An 18,415-nucleotide genomic window follows, 5' to 3' on the forward strand; every position below is an offset into this window, starting at 1 on the left:
GGCGCCGAAGGCGCACTCGGTCTCCCATCAGCCGCAGACCTGCTGCTTAGCTTCGGGAGCGAGGATCTGTGTTTGGTAGCTGGGAGGCTCCCTGCTCCTAGGTCGGCCTTGAGCGCCGAGCTGATCACTCGGTGCTCGACTTGTCTGTCTGTCGGTCATGTGACGCTTGCCACGTCAATTGAACCTCACTCCCCACTATAAATACAGGCAGCCTGCTGGCTACAGGTTGCCTGTGATTTTAGTCTCTTAGGCTGTGTGTATTGTTAGCTACTATATTGATTGACCTCTGGAATTTGACCTTGACTGTTTCCTGACCTCCCTTTGCCTGCTCCCTTGGTTTTGACGCTACATCTCGGATTCTGACCTCGGCTCATTCTCGGATTTGCCACCTGCCTCTTCGCTTTGTATTGACGTGACCTCCCGGACTGACCTCGGCTAGCTGGCCCGCCTTCTCCTTCACAGGGTACCTCTCTTTTGTCCACTTCCTTGTCCATTTGTCTGCCTGCATCTCGCGTACCGTTCTCTGCCTAGCTGTCCGGTACCCTCTCTGTTCCTTCCTCTCCTACCCGGCACTTACGGAGGTTAGGACCATCTCCCAGTTGCGCACCGTCACCTAGGGCGGGTGGTGCAAGTAGGCAGGGACAGGGTTGAGGGTGGCAGTCTAGGGGGTGCACTTCCTTCTACCTTCCCTTCCCGTGACCGAATCATAGGCCAAATTACCATGGACCCTCTACAGAGTCTTACCGAGCATGTGCAGGGTCTTGCTCAAATTGTGCATGAATTAGGGGAAAGGTTACAGGCACAGGAGACCGCCCGTACACCCCCCTGTTCTCACTCCCGCCCCCTTTCAGGTGGAACCGCATATTAAATTACCCAATTGGTTCTCAGGTGACCGCAGGAGTTTTTTAGCTTTCAAAGAAATTTGCAAGCTCTATTTCCGACTACGACCTCACTCCTCTGGTCCTGACCGACAAAGGGTTGGGATAATCATCTCTCTACTTCAAGGGGACCCCCAGGAATGGGCCTTTTCCTTGCCGCCAGATTCCCCGTGTCTTAATTCTGTTGACCTTTTTTCCAGGCCCTAGGGGTCCTTTACGATGAGCCTGACCGAATCTAATCTAAAGGCCCTTACCTAGGGGGATCGTCCCGTGGAGGATTATTGCACCCAGTTCCACAAGTGGTGCGTTCCTTCGGGTTGGAACGAACCAGCCCTTAAATGGCAGTTTAGGGCAGGGTTGACAGAGAGGTTAAAGGATATGCTGGTCTGTTACCCTAGTCCTGATTTAGAGAAAACCATGACGTTAGCCATCAGACTAGACAGACGGATTAGAGAGAGACAGAGGGAGCATTTGTTTTCTCCTCATAGCCTTCCAAGGTCTGAGGTTTCTCCTATCGAACCCAAGGTGGAGACTCAGATGGATGAACCAATGCAGCTCGAGATGACACGAAGAGAACTACGCCGTCGCCGGGGCTCTTGTTTTTATTGTGGCGATTCCGACCACTGGGTCCGTCAGTGTCCCAAGGCTCCTCCTTCCGGAAGATCTTCCAAGTCAGAGGGATCCAAGGACAAGGTACTCCCGGAGGTGGTAAGAAGCAAACTATTGCTGCCTGTCTCAATTGCCTTTGGGGTCTTAAAGGGGTCAGGAAGTGCTTTTGTAGATTCAGGGTCAGCATTTAGTTTTATTGATCTCAAATTTGTTGAACGGGTAGGGATCCCAATACTAAAATTGTCCACCCCGATTCAGGTGGTCGCCATCGACTCTACCCCCCTGCTGGGGGGCACGGTAAAGCTCTGTACTCCCGAGATAATCCTGTCTGTTGGGGTCTGCCACTCAGAGAAATGTTCCTTTTTTGTTCTAGAGAATCTTCCTGTTCAGGTAGTACTTGGCATGCCCTCGCTTCAGCAACATAACCCGGTCATCAACTGGAGTTCGGGTGAGTTATAGAAATGGGGTTCCAACTGTAGTTCTTGCTTAACTGTAATTCAAGCTGGGGTTTGTTTAGATGTCATTACTCACTTTATTGCTGACTTTCATGATGTTTTTTCCACTGCTGAGACAGATTTTCTTCCTCCCATAGGTCTTATGACTGCGCCATTGAGTTGGTTCCTGAGTCTCAATTTCCTAAGGGGCGGATTTACAATCTTTCTGGCCCTGAACGCAGTGCCATGAGAGATTATATCCAGGAAAGTCTTAAAAAGGGGCATATTAGGCCCTCCACCTCTCCTCTGGGAGCAGGGTTCTTTTTCGTTAAGAAGAAGGACGGTGGTCTCAGACCCTGCATTGATTATAGAAACTTGAATAAAATCACTAGTAGGAATCAATATTCCATCCCGTTGATTCCTGATTTATTCAACCAGGTGCTTCTTGGTTTTCTAAACTCGATCTGAGGGGGATTATAACCTGATTCGTATTAATGAGGGTGATGAATGGAAGACTGCCTTTAACACTCCAGAGGGACACTTTGAGTATCTTGTTATGCCATTTGGTCTCTGCAATGCCCCAGCTGTGTTTCAGAACTTTATGAACGACATTTTCAGAGAGCTTATCGGCAAGGTTTTGATTGTTTATCTTGATGATATTCTTGTCTTTTCATCGGATTGGAAGACCCATGTTTCGCACGTCAGATTGGTTCTTAAAATCCTCAGAGAGAATCATCTATCTGTTAAATTGGAAAAATGTGTATTTGGAGTTCAAGAGATTCCCTATCTCGGGTATATTCTTACTCCTCATTCATTTAAAATGGATCCCAGTAAGGTTCAGGCTATCCAAGACTGGGTAAGACCATCCTCCTTAAAGGCACTTCAACGCTTTTTAGGATTCTTTAACTTTTATTGTAAATTCTTAAAAAAAAATTCAGTCATTACCAAACCCCTTACTGATTTGACTAAGAAAGGGTCTGACCTTGTCAACTGGTCGTTGGAGGCCTGCCAGGCCTTTGAGACTCTAAAAATTTGTTATTAAAAGGCCCCAGTCTTGGTTCAGCCTAATCCAGAGGAACCTTTTGTGGTGGAGGTGGATGCCTCGGAGGATGGCGTGGGGGCCATCCTCTCCCAGGGGTCTTCCAACTTCACAAATTTAAGACCGTGTGCCTTCTTTTCTCACAAGTTCTCTCCCTAGGAAAGAAATTATGATATTGGAAACCGTGAGTTACTGGCCATTAAATAGGCATTCGAGGAATGGAGACATTTTCTAGAAGGGGCTAAACACTGTGTTACTGTTCTCACAGATCATAAGAATTTAGTGTTTCTTGAGGTGGCCAAACGCCTTAATCCTAGACAAGCTAGGTGGGCCCTGTTTTTTTTACTCGTTTTAACTTCTCTGTTACTTTCAGACCAGGAAGTAAAAATATTAAAGCAGATGCCTTGTCCCGAAGTTTTAATGCCATCCAACCTCCTGACACCCCTCCTGAACCCATCTTGCCGGCAAGCATCTTTGTGGTAGTGATTTCTTCGGATCTTTCCTCAGAGATTCAACAGGCTCAGCAACTTGCTCCTCCACAAACACCTTCAGATACGTTGTTCGTTCCCGATCATTTTCATTTTCGACTATTGGGTGAGTGTCATGACTCCGTTCTCTGTGGTCATCCAGGCATCGCTGCCACTAAAGAATTACTGTTGAGGTCTTTCTGGTGGCCCACTTTATCTAAGGATGTGCGATCTTATGTTTTGGCTTGGGGTATGTGCCAGATCTCAAACCCTGAGGTCACATCCCGCTGGTGAACTACAACCACTACCCATTCCCGTCAGGCCATGGTCACACATTTCCATGGATTTTATCTCTGACCTGCCCCCCTCTGAGGGGAGGTCAGTGGTTTGGGTGGTGGTTGACCGTTTTAACAAGATGGTGCACTTTGTTCCCTTAAGTCAGCTCCCTGATGCGAAAACCTTAGCATCCTTGTTTATTGAACACGTGGTACGCCTGCATGGTGTTCCTGAAAATATCGTTCAGTTTGTCTCTGGATTTTGGAGAGCCTTTTGCCAAAGATGCGACATCACTTTATCCTTTTGCGTCCGCCTTCCATCCTGAGACTAATGGGCAGACGGAACGGTTAAACAAGGCAGTGGAGCTTTTTCTAAGGTGTTATGTATCGCACAATCAGCTCTTGTGGGTGAGATACCTCCCGTTGGCAGAGTTTGCCATCAACAATCGGGTTAATTCATCCACGGGGGTATCTCCTTTTTTTGTAATGGTGGTTTTCATCCTCGTTTTTGCTCTAATTCTTCTGTGTTCTCACTCAACCCACAGGCAGATTCTTTTACCTCTAGACTGTGCACAGTCTGGGCACAGGTTCAAGCGAACCTGGAAAAGGCCCAGGAGATTCAGCATAGACAGGCCAATAAGAAACACTCTAAGGGAGTAAATTTTGTACTCGGCTATAAAGTGTGGTTGTCGACTAAAAATTTTTCTTTGAAACATTGTTCTAGGAAATTCTCTCCGCGTTTCATAGGACCATATAATATTATTGAGGTTATTAATCCGGTGTCTTTTAGAGTGAAACTACCCGACTCCCTTCGTATACATAATGTGTTTCATAAGTCTTTACTCAAGAAATATGTGTCAACAGTGGTTCCTTCCAAAAAAACTCCCCTACCTGTGGAGGTTGAAGGTCAGGAGGAATTCATCATCTCTAAAATTATTGATGTTAAAAAGGTTAGGAACTCCTTTCAATACCTGGTCCACTGGAAAGGTTTTGGACCTGAAGAAAGGTCCTGGGTTCCTGTGTCTAGGATGCATGCCTCCAAGTTAATTGCTAAATTTCACCGGGAACACCCTGAGAAGCCCTCTCCGTGATTGTTGGGTCCAGAGGCCCCTCGTGGAAGAGGGGGGGTACTGTAAGGCGCACTCGGTCTCCCATCAGAGGCTCCCTGCTCCTAGGTCTGCCTTGAGCGCCGAGCTGATCACTCGGTGCTCGACTTGTCTGTCTGTCGATCATGTGACGCTGGCCACGTCACATGAACCTCACTCCCCACTATAAATACAGGCAGCCTGCTGGCTACAGGCTGCCTGTGATTTTAGTCTCTTAGGCAGTGTGTATTGTTAGCTACTATATTGATTGACCTCTGGAATTTGACCTTGACCATTTCCTGACCTCCCTTTGCCTGCTCCCTTGGTTTTGACGCTACATCTCGGATTCTGACCTCGGCTCGTTCTCGGATTTGCCACCTGCCTCTTCGCTTTGTATTAACGTGACCTCCCGGACTGACCTCGGCTAGCTGGCCCGCCTTCTCCTTCACAGGGTACCTCTCTTTTGTCCACTTCCTTGTCCATTTGTCTGCCTGCATCTCGCGTACCGTTCTCTGCCTAGCTGTCCGGTACCCTCTCTGTTCCTTCCTCTCCTACCTGGCACTTACGGAGGTTAGAGACTGTCGCCCAGTTGCGCCCCGTCACCTAGGGCGGGTGGTGCAAGTAGGCACGGACAGGATTGAGGGTGGCAGTCTAGGGGGTGCACTTCCTTCTACCTTTCCTTCCCGTGACAGAGGCTGTTAGATTCCTCCATGCTCAGCCAGTCTCCTTGATATCCTGACATCAGTCACCTGAGGGACCGTGACAGTTAATGGTTTGGACTCTGCAGTTATGGAGTCAGCAGAGCGTTGGTGACTTTTATGAACTCGGCGACCCTACTCTGTAACTCCACTTCATGGCTGACCTGCTGTGGTTCCTTCCACTTTACAATAATACCGCTCATAGGTGACGGTGGAGTGATATTATGCCGAACTAGACGGTGTTTCCAATTTACCATAAGGAGTTTTTCAAAGTCACTGTGCCTGTAATAAAGTCAGGTCACTTTAGTACATTTTATTAGAGGGAAGGGACAGATCGGGTCAGAAAACACCAGTTTATTTTGGTATCCAATGGAGGGGGCATGAGTAAAAGATAAAGCCCACAAAGGCCTGTTCTTCAGTCTGTTCATATCACTATATATATATTCATATGTAGCTGAAATATCTGCATGTGAAATTAACCATGTCATTGTGATTGGCTACAGTTCTGCCACAAAAAGGGTATAATGAGGAATTTTTGTATATTTTCATAAAATAAACGGATTGCGAGCTATTACACAGAGAAGCTGAGCTCAAATCCATCCATATCTGGCTTCTCACTCCCTATGGCAATCACCGTGTGTCACGCTTCGGTGTGGGAGGGAAACACCACAACGAGCATAGGAGGGAACGGGGGAATAGGGAATCAGGACTGAGAACTAGGGAAGGAAGATGGACACCTCCTAGTGAAAACCCTAACCAAAATCCTGATTGACTACCAGTATGAACAGATCCCAGAGGTAGGTGAGTCCAAAAGGAAGGACGAACAGGAGTCTACTCCAGGCCTAATACAAACAATAGATAAATGCAACACACAGAACCCAAACAAAATACAAAAGGGAAAGGAAAGACTTAACTTCAAAGTATCAATGGAAACACCAGGAACTCAGCCGAGATCCAACCACAAACAATCTACAGGTCCAACAGAAGCTATAAACCGCACAGCATTGTGGGAGAAACAACTATATATAAGGAAGGATAAATGACCACATAAGCAACACCTGGAGGCAAGGGGTGTGGCCATTACCAAAAACAACACAGACAGCTATGGATCCACAAGGAAAACCTGTCAGATCAAGCCACGTGTTGCCAGTCTCACAGATCTTCTGCCACTCACTGTCGCCAGGACTTCCGTATGTCTCGGTACGTCCGTGACTGTGTATTAGAGATGAGAAAACCAGTTCACAACGAACCGATTCGTTAAGAACTTTGGAAAATTCCTTCCAGCATCTGTTATATAAAAGTCTCCCTGGGATGTCCTCTCCTGTCCCACTATAATCAGTTTGGATTCTCCTGCAGAATGTGCCGATTGGACAGGTAATTATCAGGAAGGAACCGCTCATTCCCAATAACTGGAGATGAGAGCTGCACTTACTCCACTGTAGGAGGACCAGCAATGACTCCATACTGATTGTTTCTGGGCAGCAGGTCACCATTTACCCAGCGGGATCTGCTGCTCATGAACGATGATTCTTGGTGCTGTATGAAGGATTAATTCTCCGGATAAACAAGCGTTTGCTCGTTCATTGGGTGATCAGCAATGAAGGAACATTCGTTTCTGATAATCTTCTCCACAGTATAGGGAGCAGTGATCACTAATGCCATCGCTCGTCCCCATACAGAAGCGTTCCTTCCTGACAATCGCTTCCTTGTCAGTGGAGGAGACACATTTACATGCAGTGATCTCCTCCACAGTATGGGGAGCAGTGATCACTAATGCCATCATTCGTCCCCATACGGAAGCGTTCCTTCCTGACAATGACTCGCTCGTCAGTGGAGGAGACACATTTACATGCAGCGATCTCCTCCACAGTATGTGGAGCAGTGATCACTAATGCCATCGCTTGTCCCCATATAGAAGCGTTCCTTCCTGACAATCTCCTGCTCCTCAGTGGAGGAGACACATTGACATGCAGCGATCTCCTCTACAGTATAGGGAGCAGTGATCACGTGATCCCACACACATCCCTCCTGTGATATTGTATGTTATCACAGGTTGTTACTCTTCTATTTTTGTGCAGTTTTTAGGACGTGATCACACGGTGCACACATGTTCGGTTATTCAGCACTTTATTTGCGGAGGTCAGGCGTCACTAGCACACACTTCTCTGGATTCACTAGTCCTTTTTCTTATGATTTACATTTTTTCATATAATTTGGCAATAACAACACATTTTCTTACACGTTTCATTTTCCAGAGCGAATGTTTTCTTATTGAATTTTTAAAATTTTTACTTTGTTTTTGCTCACATTTCTTCACATATATATATTATATTGTCATTTTTATACTTTCACTGTTTTCATGTTTTCCCACTTTTCTGCTCGCTCATCTGAGCTCCGGTATAGGTGCAGTAATGCATTGCCTGTATATATACAGTGCTAACCCCAGACGAAGGCTTGGATGCCGAAACGTCGGCCTGACAACCTGCGAGACCACGGTCGTGTGCGTTCAACCTGCAGTACATTATTCCCCAGCTGCTCTGGTCCCGCTAAGCCAGGGATGCTCAACCTGCGTCTCGCACTGTAGCATTAGTGATTAGTAGGGCTAGATACTGTGCAGAGACACACAGCCTTCAGATGGTCGTTTCTGGGTCGGTTCCCTGGATCTCTGCATTGTGTCACTCATTCGTATTCATTCCATACATTATAGATATTTAACTATATGGTTCATATGAATATTTTTGTTTCCTTTACACTAATTTTTTGTATGGTTGTTGTATGCATGTGAATGTGGCAGCTAATTTATGCCAGCACCAATGTTAGTAGTGGCTTCGAGTAATGCTGTTTATACAGTTAGGCTGTACAATTCTTTTCTTCAGTATGGAAAGTCTAAAACACTTTATAGCGCAACGCATTTAAGCCCGTGCTTTAAAAACGATGCCATACAAAATATCAGAATGGCTTCTTTGCTGTGTGAATTTTTTTATGTCTATCAAGAACAGATTTATGTGTAAAACATTTCCCACATACTGAACATGAATACGGATTCTCTCCTGTGTGAATTCTCTGATGATAACGAAGTTTTGCTTGTTCTATGAAACTTTTCCCACATTCTGAACATGAATATGGCTTTTCTCCTGTGTGAATTCTCTCATGTTTGCCGAGACTTGATTTAACTGTAAAGCATTTCCCACATACAGAACATGAATATGGCTTCTCTCCTGTGTGAACTCTCTCATGTATAACAAGATATGATTTTGCTGTAAAACACTTCCCACATTCTGAACATGAATACGGCTTCTCTCCTGTGTGAATTCTCTCATGTTTGCCGAGACTTGATTTAACTGTAAAGCATTTCCCACATACAGAACATGAATATGGCTTCTCTCCTGTGTGAACTCTCTCATGTATAACAAGATATGATTTTGCTGTAAAACACTTCCCACATTCTGAACATGAATACGGCTTCTCTCCTGTGTGAATTCTCTCATGTTTAACAAGACTTGGTTTGTTTGTAAAGCATTTCCCACATTGTGAACATGAATATGGTTTCTCGTCTGAGTGAATGCTCTCATGATTTACAATATCTGATTGATTTGTAAAAAATTTCTCACTTGGTGAACATGAATATGGCTTCTCCCCTGTATGAATTCTCTCATGGTAAACAAGATCGGATTTCTGGGTAAAACATTTCTCACATTCTGAACATGAATGCGGCTTCTCTCCTGTGTGAATTCTTCTGTGTCTAAAAAGACCTACGCTTTTTGTAAACTGTTTTCCATATTCCCCACTTTGAAACCTTTTACCTCCTTTCTGCCCATTACTTGTGGTACCAATCTGTGATCGATCAGAAGAAGGTTCCTTATGATTAGGAGGATTATTTGATGGATCTGATTCTGTACTGTGAGGTCCTGGATGTACATTACAGGTAATGCAGTTTTCTCCTGAAGAGCGCTGCATGGTATCTTCATCTTCTTCTTTATAATTTAGTGATAACATGATGTTTTCTTCCGAATTCTTACTGGGATTTCCTATTAGGATTAAAAAATCATTTTCATGATTTGTCATTCAAATAAAAAACTAGATAAAAGTTGTAACATTCCTATTAGGCTGGAAACATGCAGTTTTATAGAGCTTTTGTACCCAAATCCAGAAATGGATCCAGCGGGAAGAAGTTTAAGGCCGCTTTCAGACGAGCGTATTTGCAATGCGTATATAGTCTGGATGCTATGTTCTGGAATCAGCTGCTAATGTTAATAAATAGAGCTGTTCACATGGGCGTATCATTTCCGTCAGTATTTGAAATCCGCAGCATGTCCGAGTTTTGTGCGGTTCGAGTTTTGTACAGTCTGTGAAGTGCATAAATAATGAAGGAAGGAAGAAATACGCATGGAAATCTTGATGAAATCCTGAAGCAATCCTGATGACAACACTGATGGTATATCATCAGGATCCTGAGCCAGAATACTGACGGATTTCAATACGCTCGTCTGAAAGCGGCCCAAGTCTAACTTCTGGGCAAAGGGACCGTTGCCCAGGATCTATGGGGAATGGTCCGTTTGCTCTAAACTTTAAGGAATCTTTTAGGTGGAAAACTTCACTGCCCGGAGAAACACTAAAACAAAACAAAAACTCTTTGTTGTTATACAGATAAAACACATAAAGGGGTAGGAGAAATTCCCTACTAGCTCCTGTATGGAGTGTTTTGTGCGATTAATCCTCATACATCTTTTTGTGAGGAATTACAAGACATCCTACAGGAGGCACTGGAATCCAAACTCATTACCAAATCAGAATTAAATTTGATGCGCCCCCGACATCCCCAGCTGGCTTGTTTTTACAGCCTCCCGAAGGTACACAAAGGCTTGAACCCACTGAAAGGCAGAGACTGATTGTCTCAGGCACTGGGAGTTTCACACACCAAATCATTGAGACTCCATGGTGATCGTGAAAAAACTGGATGGAATGCAGGTTGATGAAGAAGTCCTCTTAGCCAGTCTGGACGTGGAGACATTGTATAGCTCAATCCTCGATGATAAGGGTGGTGATGCAGTAGGGTTTTTCCTACAAGAACGAGGCATCCAATATAGGGCCCACAATGCTCTGGTAATACGTCTTCTTAGATTTATCCTCAAACACAATATTTTTGTCTTTGATCGCCGCAGCTAAAAGGCGTGGTGATGGGAAGCCCCTGTGCCCCATCGTACGCCAATTTATATCTAGGCTGTTGGGAAAGGTGATAGTGTTCGGGGAAGACATGGAAGAATGGTCACCGCACATCGTGCTGTGGGTCCGGTTCATAGACAACATGCTCATCTTTGGGAAGGGATCTACGGACAGATTTCACGACTTAGTGGCAGCACTTAATATTAACTCCATAGGCCTCTTTTTTACGTCGGAAATCAACCGCACACAAATAACATTTTTTGGACTTTGGGCAACATCAGTACCCGCCTCTTTCGTAAAGACCGCCACTAACTGGGGGAGATGTCATCCTTACTCTTTGAGGAATGGTATCACTAAAGGACAGTACATATAGGTGCGCCGTAATTGTTCTACCATGTCTGGCTCTCAGAGATCAGCTGGCGACCTGAGAGACTCAGATTTTTGGGGGGGATGCCCTATGACCATTCTCAAACAGGCCGACCATCACTCTCTTGGCTGCAATCAGGAGTAAGGACGCCAAAGAAAGTCAGGTGTAATGCCCGCGGAGACAGAGAGTAAGCCGTATTAAAGACCATGGAGATTTATCCAGGCTGCTCCTCCCATACGCAAATCGTAATTTCCCGGAGCTGGAGTAAGATGAGTCCGTTTTATTGGGCGGCTCTCTGGCACTCCGCACACCAGAAACCCACGTCTCCGCCAGCCACGAGCTAAAACTTTCTGTCGCAAGTTATAAAAAATCTGATGGACTACTAAGACACGCCCCTCCCAGTAAGCCCCACCCATTTTATTGCCACTTTTAAAAAGTGGTGAGAACCTCTAACAGTCACAAATTATGGGCAAATATCCCGAGCATCAAAATATGCAACTGTTATGGCATGAAGATCCCATTGTGTATTATGTGAGACTCTAAGCATCAAGCTGGTGGTCCTACGTGAGACCGGTGTCATTTCCAGCTGTGTCCACCATATTCCTTCCGCCATCTTCAAGAGCCACGTTTACCACTCACAGGACAAGAAGATCTTGGTGATGTCTGACACTCTGCACAAATCGTATCATCTTTATTATTTCTTGTAGGGAAGAGACGGAAGAAATCAGTAATTCCCCGATTCTTTCTGGGTTTTGGTTTCCCGGCATTCAGCGCAGTATAACTGACCGGATGGCGGTATTCTCTGGGCCATGTGATGACGACAACTCCACATTGCTATAGGATTTTTATCTTTTACACAATAATCTGCACAGGTCCCTGTGACTGCAGGAACCCTTAGTATCTGCAGGATTATATTGGTTATACTGCAGCTTTCATCACAGCCAGTGCCCCCAAAACCTGATGCTAAGCCGAGTGTCCAGCCTGGATCATGAGAGGATGGAGAGAAGATCCTGGAGAGGATGTCTATGTGCAGTCACAGCTCCCTCCGCTCCTGCACATAACACAGGGGTCACTGCCCGGAGTGCTCCTTTACTGCAGCTCTGAGGTGGAGCCTCACCTAAAGAAACCTACCAATTCCCTTCCTCCATTCATGATTCCATACCTGTGGTCACATCTCCTGGAATGTCCTCCTCCACCTCACTCCTACACGGGGGATTGCCTATCATCCGCTCTTCTTCATCCTCCACTTTAATATCAGTCACATCTTCCCCCTGATTTGTCATCTGTAACAATTCAGGACAATACAGCAGACAGGTGGGAAATCTAACAGATCCACATAAGAGACCCCCACCATCTATGACCCCTCTATGACTGCAGGACCCCCCTATATAGATGTGTATAGGGCTCAGCTCCATCTACCTGAGGGTTCTCTGGGAGCTTCTCCTCTGGACAGTCCTGGGAATACAGAGGACGGGGACATCTCTCGGGGGGATTTCCTTCTATGAGTCCATCTGTAGGAAACACACAGGGACAGGAGAGATTACTACATGTGATGATGAGATGATGGGAGTAGTATCCAGAAGAAACTTTCACCTCTATCATCAGGAAGGTCTCCTCTCACCTGGAGATGTCAGAGGCTGTTGCTCCTCCATCATGGACTCATCGTACAGATCCTCCTGTCCTTCTAAATACTCCCACTCCTCCATGGAGAAATACACCGCCACATCCTGACACTTTATAGGAACCTGACAACACAATGACACCGTCATCACCCAGACCCCTCCAGTGCTGTTACTGGAGAACCTCCCAGTATTCCCAGCAGGGTCACCTCTCCAGTCAGCAGCTCCATCATCTTGTGGGTGAGTTCTAGGACCTTCTCCTCATGTATCAGGGGGGGAGGCTCTGTGTTGGTGGCCCTGTTCCATCTTCCTGATCTATGGACATGGATGATGGGAGTCCTCCCCAATGTCTTGACTATTGTGTAATCCTGTGGATGGAGAGAGACACTGACTCCAGATCTACAACCAGGACCCTGATCTTGGCTCCGTCTCCATCAGCTGCCCCCGGTATCTCTGGACGTTTCCCTCCCCGTCAGCTCGTCTGGTCCACTATGTTGGTGGACACAGGTGCTCTAAGCTGATACATGGAGCACCCAGAGAAAATCCATCGCTCCTTACTTGTCTCTGGTGGACATTCACCCTTCGTCATACCGTACATCGGGCGTAAAATGTACCCGAGCAAACAGAAAACATGAGAAATGTGGTATGGCTCTGTAAAGTGATGCTCTGCAGGACGCTTAACTGATATGCATGCAGGAGCAATGCTCTGCAGAGTGGCCAGATGATATACATGCAATATACTCCGCTGCAGGCTGGTCAGCTGATGTAATGCTCTGCAGATTCAGGCAAACAGCTGATCACCACATGGAGCATTATTCTTACATACATATCACCAGATCACCCTGCAGAACATCACTTGTGGATATGTCCACCCTGCAGAGCATTGCTCCTGCATGCATATCAGCTAGAGGTTGATTTACACGGCCAGATTATCGGGAACGACTGTAACCAACAATCTGCCCGTCTAAATGTGTCGCCAATCCCCCGATGAACAAGGGAAACACTCGGGTGATCACTGCTCCTCATACTGTGGAGGAGATCACTGCATGTAAATGTGTCTCCTCCACTGACGAGCAGCCGACTGTTGGGAAGGAACGCGTCTGTATGGAGATGAGCGATGGCATTAGTGATCACTGCTCCCTATACTATAGAGGAGATTGCTGCATGTAAAAGTGTCTCCTCCACTGACGAGCAGCCGACTGTTGGGAAGGAACGCGTCTGTATGGAGATGAGCGATGGCATTAGTGATCACTGCTCCCTATACTATAGAGGAGATTGCTGCATGTAAAAGTGTCTCCTCCACTGACGAGCAGCCGACTGTTGGGAAGGAACACGTCTGTATGGAGATGAGCGATGGCATTAGTGATCACTGCTCCCTATACTATAGAGGAGATTGCTGCATGTAAAAGTGTCTCCTCCACTGACGAGCAGACGACTGTTGGGAAGGAACGCGTCTGTATGGAGATGAGTGATGACATTAGTGATCACTGCTCCCTATACTATAGAGGAGATTGCTGCATGTAAAAGTGTCTCCTCCACTGACGAGCAGCCGACTGTTGGGAAGGAACACGTCTGTATGGAGATGAGCGATGGCATTAGTGATCACTGCTCCCTATACTGTGGAGGAGATCGCTGCATGTAAAAGTGTCTCCTCCACTGACGAGCAGCCGACTGTCGGGAAGGAACACGTCTGTATGGAGATGAGCGATGGCATTAGTGATCACTGCTCCCTATACTATAGAGGAGATTGCTGCATGTAAATGTGTCTCCTCCACTGACGAGCAGCCGACTGTTGGGAAGGAACGCGTCTGTATGGAGATGAGCGATGGCATTAGTGATCACTGCTCCCTATACTATAGAGGAGATTGCTGCATGTAAATGTGTCTCCTCCACTGACGAGCAGCCGACTGTTGGGAAGGAACGCGTCTGTATGGAGATGAGCGATGGCATTAGTGATCACTGCTCCCTATACTATAGAGGAGATTGCTGCATGTAAAAGTGTCTCCTCCACTGACGAGCAGCCGACTGTTGGGAAGGAACGCGTCTGTATGGAGATGAGCGATGGCATTAGTGATCACTGCTCCCTATACTATAGAGGAGATTGCTGCATGTAAAAGTGTCTCCTCCACTGACGAGCAGCCGACTGTTGGGAAGGAACGCGTCTGTATGGAGATGAGCGATGGCATTAGTGATCACTGCTCCCTATACTATAGAGGAGATTGCTGCATGTAAAAGTGTCTCCTCCACTGACGAGCAGCCGACTGTTGGGAAGGAACGCGTCTGTATGGAGATGAGCGATGGCATTAGTGATCACTGCTCCCTATACTATAGAGGAGATTGCTGCATGTAAATGTGTCTCCTCCACTGACGAGCAGCCGACTGTTGGGAAGGAACACGTCTGTATGGAGATGAGCGATGGCATTAGTGATCACTGCTCCCTATACTATAGAGGAGATTGCTGCATGTAAAAGTGTCTCCTCCACTGACGAGCAGCCGACTGTTGGGAAGGAACACGTCTGTATGGAGATGAGCGATGGCATTAGTGATCACTGCTCCCTATACTATAGAGGAGATTGCTGCATGTAAAAGTGTCTCCTCCACTGACGAGCAGCCGACTGTTGGGAAGGAACACGTCTGTATGGAGATGAGCGATGGCATTAGTGATCACTGCTCCCTATACTATAGAGGAGATTGCTGCATGTAAAAGTGTCTCCTCCACTGACGAGCAGCCGACTGTTGGGAAGGAACGCGTCTGTATGGAGATGAGCGATGGCATTAGTGATCACTGCTCCCTATACTGTGGAGGAGATCGCTGCATGTAAAAGTGTCTCCTCCACTGACGAGCAGCCGACTGTTGGGAAGGAACACGTCTGTATGGAGATGAGCGATGGCATTAGTGATCACTGCTCCCTATACTATAGAGGAGATTGCTGCATGTAAAAGTGTCTCCTCCACTGACGAGCAGCCGACTGTTGGGAAGGAACGCGTCTGTATGGAGATGAGCGATGGCATTAGTGATCACTGCTCCCTATACTATAGAGGAGATTGCTGCATGTAAAAGTGTCTCCTCCACTGACGAGCAGCCGACTGTCGGGAAGGAACGCGTCTGTATGGAGATGAGCGATGGCATTAGTGATCACTGCTCCCTATACTATAGAGGAGATTGCTGCATGTAAATGTGTCTCCTCCACTGACGAGCAGCCGACTGTTGGGAAGGAACACGTCTGTATGGAGATGAGCGATGGCATTAGTGATCACTGCTCCCTATACTATAGAGGAGATTGCTGCATGTAAAAGTGTCTCCTCCACTGACGAGCAGCCGACTGTTGGGAAGGAACACGTCTGTATGGAGATGAGCGATGGCATTAGTGATCACTGCTCCCTATACTATAGAGGAGATTGCTGCATGTAAAAGTGTCTCCTCCACTGACGAGCAGCCGACTGTTGGGAAGGAACACGTCTGTATGGAGATGAGCGATGGCATTAGTGATCACTGCTCCCTATACTATAGAGGAGATTGCTGCATGTAAAAGTGTCTCCTCCACTGACGAGCAGCCGACTGTTGGGAAGGAACGCGTCTGTATGGAGATGAGCGATGGCATTAGTGATCACTGCTCCTCATACTATAGAGGAGATTGCTGCATGTAAAAGTGTCTCCTCCACTGACGAGCAGCCGACTGTCGGGAAGGAACACTTCCTTCCTGACAATCGGATGTAATATCATGCAGTGTAAACCTGCCTTAAAGGGGTTGTCTGGGTTAAGAGCTGACATGTCCCCATTTTCACCCCTTCGACCCTCTGGGATGAGCATCAGAGCTTTTCATGTATCGCACAGGGCAAGGGCTTTCTCTGGAGATCCGGGGACGTACCAGGCTCTCCTTGGGTAAGCTAGGCGGACTGTAAATGGCTAGGGCAGCGCTAGAGACCGCCACAAAGAGCCCTTATCCTGCACGATTCAACATGGAATGCACCGATGCTCATGTCAGGAGGGCCGGAGGGGGAAAGAATGGGATATGTTCAGCTCTGAGCATCCTGCAGAGCATTACTTCTGTCTCCATATTAACATAACCGCTCTGCAGAACATTGTTCCTGCATGCATATCTGTTAAGCATCTCGCAGAGCATCCCTTTACGGAGCCATAGCACATTTTCTCCTTCTCCTGTTTTCCATGTTTCCTGTTTGACCGAGTACATATTACGTACGATGCAGAATTTTATCTGAGCGCGGAACTAACCTCTGCTTTCCACCCGATCAGTAGACATTGGCGGGATCAGTTTAGTTAAAAGATTCCTGACGTGTCACGTGACATCACCCCACATGTGGCAGCATAATCCGCAAAGCCGTGTCCTCACAACCGGTGGCCATAGTAATAAACTGCCGTATCGGGCTGACGGTATCTCATCAGCCTCCACACAGGCAGTGCCCCCAACCCCCCTCCATTATGGTATGTATATAAAATCATATAGAGAAATAAACCAGCAATGAGAGTAACAGGAGTCCCTCGCAGGAACCCAGCAGAGGAGCCCCGCACAGGAGCCCCGCACAGGAGCCCCGCACTGAAGCCCCGCACTGGAGCCCCGCACTGGAGACCCTAACTGGAGACCCGCACTGGAGCCCCACACAGGACCCCCCTACTGGAGTCTCGCACTGGAGCCCCGCACTGGAGCCCCCTACTGGAGTCTCGCACTGGAGCCCCGCACAGGAGCCCCGCACTGGAGCCCCCTACTGGAGTCTCGCACAGGAGCCCCGCACAGGAGCCCCGCACTGGACCCCCCTACTGGAGTCTCGCACTGGAGCCCCGCACTGAATCTTGTCTGCAGAGCAGAATGGACACAAATCTGAATGTCAATAGATGTAAATAGTGTAAATGAAAACAAATACATGGAAAACGCACCTAAGTGTGAATGGCAACTAAAAAAATGACGTATAATGAGGGAATTAGCTTTGTCCGGACTCATTCACACCAGCGTGTGCAGTCCAGAAATCACGCTCCACGGGGTGTTCTCCTCCCTTCTGGACACTGCTCGTCTTATAGCGCACGGCATTATACTGATTTATAATGCTGTGTGTCTCTGCCTGACCTTCCTTCCACAGGATCATACTGACATAAAGCTGTGTGTCTCTGACATAAAGCTGTCAGTGTGATCCTGTAGCAGTAAGGTTTTGCAGAGACACACAGCATTATAAATCAGTATAATGCTGTGCGCTCCTATAAGATGAGCAGTGTCCAGCACGGAGGATGACACACACGGAGCCTGATTTCTGGACTGCACCCGCTGGTGTGAATGAGCCCTAATGAAATATGGGATGACATGAAGTCAGAGCCCGTACATCCATCTCACACTGTGCTTTGCCTGTTCTTTATCTGGCTGCACACAGTACACGTATAGCTGAGCGCTAACGACACATACAAGTCCTCCTGACTGTACCAGCGGCTTCCTGCCCACCACTCCAACAACATTACCATGTGTGACCTCAGGATAAGGCAACGTACACCACACTCAGCCCTAAACCTCCCAGACTCACTGTTCCTACCTATATGTACAGTCTCCCACAACTGGGCGGCGGTCCCTACACTGGGATACATGTGCATACAACACACAAATAGACACACAGGCAAAGAGTAGTCGTGCGGAAAAAGGTCAAAAGACAGACGGACAAAGTAGTACCAAAATGCCAGAAGCAAACAGGGAAACCTTCATGCCAAAAAGTCAAACAGTCAGGAAATCAATACAGAACCAAATCACTAGAAGCAGAGCGTAGTCACAAACCAGTCTCGTA

The 18,415-nt window shown here is 47.1% G+C and overlaps 1 protein-coding gene across 1 annotated transcript in view; it reads right to left on the bottom strand.

The window, feature by feature from the left end:
- Positions 1–2,319: 2,319 nt before the first annotated feature.
- The window catches only part of LOC120997533 (oocyte zinc finger protein XlCOF7.1-like), a 63,389-nt gene continuing 47,293 nt past the window's right edge, over positions 2,320–18,415 (bottom strand). The window contains exons 2-7 of the mRNA XM_040427617.1: positions 12,844–13,002; positions 12,637–12,760; positions 12,435–12,526; positions 12,178–12,298; positions 9,242–9,513; positions 2,320–2,385 (exon numbers count right to left, since the gene is read on the bottom strand). Coding sequence (XP_040283551.1) covers positions 2,320–2,385; positions 9,242–9,513; positions 12,178–12,298; positions 12,435–12,526; positions 12,637–12,760; positions 12,844–13,002 — 834 coding nt within the window. The remainder of the gene's footprint in view (positions 2,386–9,241; positions 9,514–12,177; positions 12,299–12,434; positions 12,527–12,636; positions 12,761–12,843; positions 13,003–18,415) is intronic.

This window comes from Bufo bufo, chromosome 4 (assembly GCF_905171765.1).
Source record: "Bufo bufo chromosome 4, aBufBuf1.1, whole genome shotgun sequence".
NCBI lineage: Eukaryota > Metazoa > Chordata > Amphibia > Anura > Bufonidae > Bufo > Bufo bufo.